Source organism: Varanus komodoensis, unplaced genomic scaffold, assembly GCF_004798865.1.
Source record: "Varanus komodoensis strain SLA01 unplaced genomic scaffold, ASM479886v1 scaffold1, whole genome shotgun sequence".
Taxonomy (NCBI): domain Eukaryota; kingdom Metazoa; phylum Chordata; class Lepidosauria; order Squamata; family Varanidae; genus Varanus; species Varanus komodoensis.
In genome coordinates, this window is record NW_025335268.1 from 95705483 (window position 1) to 95714309 (window position 8827).

Genomic DNA, 8827 nt, shown 5'->3' on the forward strand with positions numbered 1-8827 from the left:
CACTTTCAGCCTCTGAGTGTGGACTATTGTGTTATCTGAACCCAGTCACTGACTCCCTTGGAATCCCTCCATTCCCCTAAGCCAGTGGTGGCTAACTCCATAGCACAGAGGTAACTTTGCTGTGCAGTTTGAATGGAAGGCAAGCACTGTGGATTCCTCTGGCCCACAATGGAATCCCCTTACCAAATGAGTTTCTGCTTCATATTGCTGGCTATGTCTTGCAACCTCAACTGGAACTTCTTATATTACCTTAAGTGTAACCTCCAAAAGATAAGAGGTGAGGTGGTGGTACTTTTTGTCCTAGCAGAGGTAATATTTTAATGCAAGAGCCTTGCCCCCAGCTTGGGAGTGAGCCACTATCTCAATCTTTCTTCTGGGTTATCTGTTTTCTGTCACTGGTTAGATGGGGAACTTTTTGTCAGCCCCTCAAAGCTCTCCTTGACTACATGCCAAACAGCTGCTAACTTGGGATATAGTTTAAATTAGCTCTTTCAAGGTGAACTAGTCTATGCTTTTCCATTTGACAGGAGTGCCCTAGTGGCATTGTTAATGAAGAGAGCTTCAAGCAGATCTACTCACAGTTCTTCCCACAGGGAGGTGAGTTCTACACCCAGTCAAGAAAGGCAGATAGTTTGAAAAATTTGGGAGGCCAGATGAAACCAGTATCATTGTTACCCTGCCCACTGTTTCAAGCACATTTCCTTGCCCAAGCAAACTGTACATCTTGCTGCCTTGCAGTTAAACATAGTCTTCCCTTCTCCTACTTTTAAATGGGATCTTAAGACCATTTTCTCAAGCAAGCTTTTAAAAGTCAGCCTGCGATTTTACCTTTTGCAGAGCGATCATGTGGAGGTGCAGGTGGAGGATCTGTGGTTGTTCCACCACATCCAAAGTCCTGTTGCTTGCTGTGGTCCTGGGGGAAGGCTTTTCCCCTCTCTTTTTAAACTGCCCCTGTCAATTGAAGGAATTTATTATGTCAGCTCCTGGGCTGGCAGGAGACCAGACCTATTTTAGGGGAGAAGGGGGCATAGGATCCAGTGGATCAAAGGCTCCTCCTGGACTGCCTGTTCCTAGTCTCAGCACCGGCAGTACAGCAGCAGCACTTTGAATCATTGCATTGGAGAGTCCTTCCGTGCTAGATGTCCTTCTCTACCCATGGACCTCCTCTCTGCAGCTGAAAAAGGAGATCCAGAGCATCTGTGCCTCCTTAGGAGCTGATCCCTTGTTCACTGATTGCTAGTATAGTTTTTATGCTGCTATCTTATTACTGCTATTCATTTGTTTTTATTATTAGGAATATTATTAATCTGCTGTGATGTATTTTCTTACTGGTAAGCTACCATAAACATAATTTATTAAATTAAGATGGTGCTTCAGTTTCATAATACATATGACCTCTGTACCAAGAGGGAAAGACAATAATTTCAGGGTGCACAGAAACATCTTTCCAAAAGCTGCAGTGGTAATCACTTTCTCTTCTTGTTTCCTGCCTGCTCCCAGTTAAACTGCTGAAATCTGGTAAACTGTGCAGAGTACAGAATCTCCTGATCATTTGCTTTGATGTCCCTCTCTTTAGATTCCAGTACATATGCAACATTCCTTTTCAATGCATTTGACACTGACCATGATGGCTCTGTCAGCTTTGAGGTAAGATTCCATTAATATTTATACATTTACGTTTATTGGCCTTCCCTACAACAAATACCTCTCTGGGTGTGTTGTAAATTAAAAACAGCAATACTTATCTTTTTGATTAAACATTAGATGGGGCGGGCTTTCTAGTGCTGCAAAATTACCATATTAAGGTAAAACATCCCCACTTCAAGTATAGGCTGATGGGATCTCAGCTAGCAGGAACTAATCAAGGCAGGGTTCTTGGGGTTGTAGTGGACCACTCAATGAAATGTCAGTCCAGTGCACAGTTGCTGTGAAAAAGGCAAAGTCCATGTTAGGCATAATTAGCAATGGAAGAAAAAATAGAACTGCCACTGTTTTATTTCCGTTATACAAATCTTTGGAGCAAATACACTTAGGATATTGTGTATAGCTGTGTTGGTCTTACCTGAAAAGGATCACTATTGAGTTAGAAAAAGTGCAGAGATGGGCAACTAAAATGATCGAGGGATTGAAGCAATTCCCCTATAAGGAGTAGCTATAATAACTGGGATTATTTAACTTAGAATAAAGACAAGGAAGGGAAGACAGAATAGAAGTGTTTGACATTATACAAGGTGCGAAGAAAGCGGAGAGGGGAGACATGCCATGAATGTAATTGGTGGGAGATGTAGAACAGTTAAAAGAAAGAACTTCTTCACACAGTGTATAAGTAAACTGTGCAGTTTACTGCCACAGGAACTAGTGAGGCCCACCAATTTGGATGGCTTTAAATGTGACTGGACAAATTCATGGAGGAGGCTATCAATGGTGACTAGCCTTGCTGGGTATGTACTGCCTCTGTTTTCACAGGCAGCATGCCTGCATATACAAGTTGCTAAGGAGCTTGGCCAGGTGGAACTCTGGTACCCATCCTGCTGGAGGGATCCTGTGGACAGCTGGTTTGACACCATGTGAACGAAGTGCCAGACTGGACAGACCATGATTCAGCATGGCTTTTCTTATGTTCTTATCAGAATTAATAAGGATACCCTGCTTCTATTTACACATAGTGCCTTGTAGAAGTATTCATCCTGAATGACTTTTCTACATTGTGTTGTGTTACAACCTGAAATTGAAGTTGATTTAATTGGCATTGTTGCCACTTAATGTATACAAGATATACAACTCTGTGAAAGTAGGAAATAATTTTATTGTGGCACTAAAGTTAAGGAAACAAAAATGAACTAGTACTTACTGGTTGCATAAATGTTCCCCCCTTTGTGGCTGCATACCTAAATAAATTCTGGTGTAGCCCACTGCCTCCAGAAAACCATATGTAGTTGACTGGAGTTCACTTGTGTGCAGTTTGAGTACTATATGATCCCAAACTTAGTACAACTGTTTCTGGAAGGCTGCAGAATTTGTTGGAGAGCATATCTAATCAAACAGTATCATGAAGGCCATGAAAAAACCCCCTCTGAGATAAAGTTGTGGAGAAGGCTATCCACCAAAAATCAGAGACTGGGCAAGAAAGGCATTACTCAGAGGAGCAACCAAAATGTCAGTGGTAATGCTGAAGGAGCTAGAGAGATCTGCAGCTGACATGGAAGTAGCTGTTGACAGGACAGCTATCACCTGGATACCCATAAAGCCAGGCTTATGGAAGAATGGAAAGAGAGAAGCCATTGCTGAAACAAACTCGTATCGAAGTCCCCGTGGAGTTTGCAAAAACAGCACATAGGGAACAGAAGCAAACAAACTGAAAAAGCTTCTCTGTGTGATGATACCAACACTGAATATTTTGGCTTAGCTGCACTTGTGTAGCACAGGACCAACAGTGCTTATTACCCAGAACACACAATCCTCACAGGAGGCATGATGATGGCTACATGATGCTGTAGGGACACCTTTCCTCAGCAAGGACCAGGAAGCAGGTCAAGATTAAGGGCAATGTGTATGGAGCCATACCCAGGGCAGATTTAGAGAAAAACCTGTTGTTGTCTACAGGGGACTTGGGACTGGGATGGACGCATACCTTCCAGCAGCGCAATGATGCTAAACACACAACCAGAATAAACGGGAATGGATTAAAACAAGAATCTGAATGTCCTAGGGTGGCCCACTCAAAGCTCAATTGAACTGAGAATCTGTGGCAAAACTTGAAAGTTACTGACAGCGATGGAAAAGTTTTGCCAGGAAGAACATTGCTTTGCGAACACTGCAGGATCCAGCTGCACAAAGCTGACAGAGACTTACCCAAGAAGACATGTAGCTGTAATTACTGCCAGAAGTGCTTCTGCCAAGTATTGATTCGCTGGGGTTAAAACTTATGCAACCAACCAGTGCCAGTTTGTTTTTGTTCACTTTTCTGCCACTGTAACAATACTTGCACCCTCACAGCACTGAGTAACATGTTATAGCACAAGAAAATGTGTAAATGTCAAAAGGGGTGAATACTTCTGCAAGGCACTGTATACACAGGTCACTTATGTGACAAACCGAAGTGTCAAATTAAAGCAAAAGTACGTAGAAATTGATTACAGATGGCCCCCAGACTTCACAAATTGAACTGCAACATTAACTATATTCCCAAGCTGTTGACAAAAGCTTTTCTGGATTTAAAGATCTGTACCCAGCATAGACGTGTATGCTGCTTTCAGTGCATGCAAACAGCTTGTCCTACAGCTTCATCATCCCTAAAAATATATAAAAAGCTACTCCTGCACTCATAGTGAGGCACCCACCTGAGCCTTGCCACTCAGCTGGTCAGTGGGGCCACCTGCTGGATGTGCTTGGATCTACATTTCAGGGCTGTCACGAATTCTAAATTAAGACCCACACTTTGCTGAGAAGTCAGGGCAATTGGACAGGTCCTCTTTCTGCCTCCTGCAAACAAGCAGAGAAGCCACAATGGCTCTCTTTCCTGCACAGTAATTTTCTAAAAAGTTTTGTGGACTGTTATTTGCATGTATGAATTATATATTTCTGCTCCCAAGTGCACTAGCCACAAAATTGCTGCCCGAATGTGAAAATGTCACACTATGTTGCAACTAGGAGTGTCAGAAGGGAGTTCCACAAAAAAGTGGAATGAAAGTTGAGAATCTTGCTCTTGATGATAGTCCAACATTATACACTGTTGTTAAAAACGCACTCGTGGAAAGACAGATGGAAAGATGGCTGGAGAAATCTCTAAGGATGCAATCCTTTGCTGTTTGTGGGACTTCCATTCAGTTTAAACATCCTTAGAATCACACTGTAGAAATATTAAAAGTTGAATTATTTTTCCTGGGGGCATTCTTCATTTAATAACTATGAATGGGACCTGGTAGTTTGTACCTACTGGATCCACTCCATGTTCTTGCAGCTGTAGTGCTTAAGTCACAGCCTTAGTAGCACATGGGCTGTACTTGGTTGATTCCTCAGCTCATCTTTCTGCTTTATTCTCCTACAGGATTTTGTGGCTGGCTTGTCCATTATTCTGCGTGGCACTGTAGATGATCGGCTCAATTGGGCCTTCAACCTCTATGACCTGAACAAAGATGGCTGCATCACCAAAGAGGTATATATAAAGCAGCCTCCCCCAATCTGGCATCTGCCAGTTGTTTTGGACTACAACTCCCAGAATGCCTATCCATTTGCCATGCTGGCTGGGGCAAATGGGAACTTACATATACCCCAAATGTCTGGATAACCCCAGGTGAGGGGAGGCTGATATAGTGATCTCTAAAGAGGATAGACTCTCCTAGTCATCTACTTTATGACTCTTCTTTGGTACTCTGACTTACAGGAAATGCTGGACATAATGAAATCCATTTATGACATGATGGGCAAGTACACATATCCAGCCATGCATGAAGAGGCACCTCGGGAACATGTGGAAAACTTCTTCCAGGTGAACTTAAAATCCAGACATTTCCATGTCAGTACCTTGTTCCTCATCCACAAAAATGTTCCCACTGCTGGGAATTGAGACTGTGGGTTATTTTGGTCCAAATATTTGAATGGATCTTCTTCCTAGAAGCCTCAAACAGGGCTTTGTCAAAGCTTTAGCCTTCCCATATGGAAGCTTGCGTTCCTCTCTTGCAGTCTTTACTGTAGATAGCACCCCTCATTTCTTTTAAATCCTAGCATTATATTCATAGTCTTGAACCTGTTTGTAACACCAGTTATTTGATGTCTCCATGGATACCTGCAAAATGATTAAAAGGAGAAAGGGAACCATTATCTTCCAGTAGTGCCTTTCAGGTTTCCCCAGTGCAGAGACAAGGTTGCTGAACCATCTCTGTCTTGAAGCTGGAAATGTGCTTTTTGATTTTTGGTGTTGTAGAGGGCTTCTATTACATAGAAGCTGCTCCTAAACAAGCCTCTCCTTCCATTTACATTTCTCTTTGCTTGCATTTCAGAAAATGGATCGAAACAAAGATGGTGTGGTGACTATTGAAGAATTCATTGAGTCCTGCCAGAAGGTAATATAATTTTATCCCTGGATAGCCATTAGCCCACTATATTTTTTTTTGCAGCAGCTAACGAAAGGTATAGCCAGCCTTTGTTACCTTGTTCTAAAGCAGGGGAGGGCAACTTGTGGTCCTCCAGCTAGTTTGGCTTATAACTCCCATAAGCCCCCGCTATTGACTGTGCTGGGCAAGACTGGTGGCAGTTGTAGGCCAAAACAGCTGGGGGGGGGGTGCATAAAATGTCCACCTTTGCTTCAGGGGTTACAGTGAGGACTCTTGGGGAAGAATGAGAAAGTGAGAATGAACTTCCCAGTAAGTGTGTCACCGCAGTGCATTAAAAAGTGACGGGATATTGCAACATTGGCACAGGATCCAGAATTCCACCTTAACGCTAAGCAAAAATGTGGGGAGAGATTGTTGTAAAGGATGCTTTTGTTCAAATTAGTGTTTGTGGAGCAAGAGACAAAGTTGAGGCATCCTCTTCTATCACAGTAACACAGTTCTAGAATTTCTTCTTAATTTTCCCCTTAGCTCTGCACTTCTTAATTCTCACTCCCACAACAAAAACTATGATGCTATTCTGTCTCCGGCAGGATGAAAACATCATGAATTCCATGAAGCTTTTTGACAATGTGATCTAGCTGGCTGCTCCTGGAGCCCAGACCTTCACACACACACCCCCAGGACTTCTCTCCTTGGCGTACTCCTCTGAGGCACTCTTCTCTTAGCTGCATGGACAAAGCAGCCACTTGTCCAAAGCGGACTAGGCAACTTTTGTGGAGACAATCTTCATGTATTTCAGATGCAAGTGAGGTGGAAGTGCCTGCAGTGGGAATCCAGCGGGAGGCTGCAACTGGGTTGGGCCAAGGCCCAGCAAGGGGACTGGCCTAGCATTTGCAAGCATTTTTTCTGGGCACTGAAGACAAAACAGAACAATCTGCTGCCTCTCCCAGAAAACTGCACTGTCTTGTCACTAATTAGTGTGCTCACCCTTTAGGACCTGCTAAAACACAGCAACCCCCCAACCTGTCACAGGTGCTCCAAGAGGGTTCCACACCACAAATGGCAATGCAATCCTGGTTGCGAAGAACTCACAAAGGATTTGGTGTATGTACAATCTTACCCATTCCCTACAGTGAGGGGGCTCCATCTGATCTGCACCAAGGCTTTCAGTGCACATGTCCTAACACCCCAATGCTTCCAGCAATGGAGACTTTTCCCAATGTCAAAGCATCTTGCTGTTTTGGCACCAAATCCAATTTAATTCTTAGCAACTTTGGAAAACAGTTGCAGCAAGGGAAAAGAGGGTTAAGTGGGATTTTGCTTTGTGGATTCTTTCCTTTGCACCCTCAACAGAAAGTGCCATTCAAGGGAGGCAAGTGCTATGGAACCTTTGGTTTGCATTTAGAAATCAAGAGCAATTTATATTGGGATTGCTGGGGAGAGAAAAAGAGCAGTTAGCCTGATAACTGGGTCAGAGGTTTCCCATACCCTCACCCCCAAAGAAACTATAGAGACAGAGAGGTACAGGTGGATAAAACATCTCACTGGAAGCATTTAGATCAGAATGGAATCAGTCGGGGCAGGGTTCAACTACATGTCTTGTGCTAAATGCATTGAAAGTTCTATAAAGGGCTGTGAACATGTCTATGGTAGAAGTGGAAGAGTGAATGTATAAGAGGAATAGATATGGCCCAGAAAGAATATGAGTGGCTGGGAGACTTTGCTGTTCTTTTCAAGAGCCTAATGGCTTTCCTTTAGCAGCTGCCCAACCCTCTCTGATGCTGTACTTTTTCTATTACTATCCCCATGGCAAAAAGCCCTTGGAACTTGTAGGAGCAGCTAGCAGCTTCAGAGCCTGCTTATGGAACTCCAAGGGAATGCCAGGTTCTGTACAGAACAGAGCAGTAACACTGGCCCTGTGCAGAGGGCTTCCAGTCCATCCTAACTGGACAAGATGGGGATGTAGTAAGAGGGCAATGAGGGTGTATTAGGGAAAAGCCAGATCCAAAGAAAAGTACGTGAACGAAATATCAATTCAAGAAATGCTTTGCTGAAAAATGTAGGTCTCATGGAATGGCCTAAATGAAGACAAGGAAGCTATCTGACATATGGAGGCAAAAATGCATGACCAAAGTGGAGAAGGAAACTTACAGTTGTGGAAACTGGAGGGGCCAGCATGGAAAATATGCAACAGCAAAGGAAGAGATGCAATTCGGAGTGGAGATAGGAAGAGTCTGAATGTATTTTTGTTCTGTAGGAAGGTCAGCAATGAAGAGATTACAGTAAGTGAAGATAAATTGTGACCAACACATAGAGAAGCATTTTGTTAGAAAGTATGAAAAGAAAGGAAGAAGGAAAGCGACAGCTTTGATGTAGTCAAAGCGTAAGGCTGATATAAAGACAATGCCAAAATGTGAGATTACTGAATCTCAGCCTCTCCTATTGTCCTGCCCTCCAGCTGTGTTGGATTATGAGGATTATGAGTGGTAGTCCAACAGATCTGCTGGGCATGAGGCTGTGGAAGGCTGTTGTATCCTTACAAATATGGAAATGGTACTCAGTAAGTCTGTGTAAGCTAGAGGCTGCAGCAGCTAGACAACAGGCAAGCCTAGATGTTAAAGATCTTCGTCCCTAGCCCTGCCTAGCAGACACAAGCTAGTTCTTCCAATACTCCTCAGTGCTATTCACAGACCTTACTTTATTCTAGCTCTGAGGTTCCCTCAGCTATTATTGTCCCTTTTATCCCAACAATCAATCATGATATCTTTTGATCT

General features: G+C 43.3%; 1 protein-coding gene across 1 annotated transcript in view; it reads left to right on the top strand.

Moving 5' to 3' along the window:
• Positions 1 to 6776, top strand: part of KCNIP2 (potassium voltage-gated channel interacting protein 2) — a 122665-nt gene extending 115889 nt beyond the window's left edge. The window contains exons 4-9 of the mRNA XM_044437034.1: positions 528 to 597; positions 1577 to 1647; positions 5048 to 5155; positions 5384 to 5488; positions 6000 to 6062; positions 6644 to 6776. Of these exons, the coding sequence (XP_044292969.1) occupies positions 528 to 597; positions 1577 to 1647; positions 5048 to 5155; positions 5384 to 5488; positions 6000 to 6062; positions 6644 to 6691 (465 nt within the window). The 3' untranslated portion in view covers positions 6692 to 6776. The remainder of the gene's footprint in view (positions 1 to 527; positions 598 to 1576; positions 1648 to 5047; positions 5156 to 5383; positions 5489 to 5999; positions 6063 to 6643) is intronic.
• The last annotated feature ends 2051 nt before the right edge of the window (positions 6777 to 8827 follow it).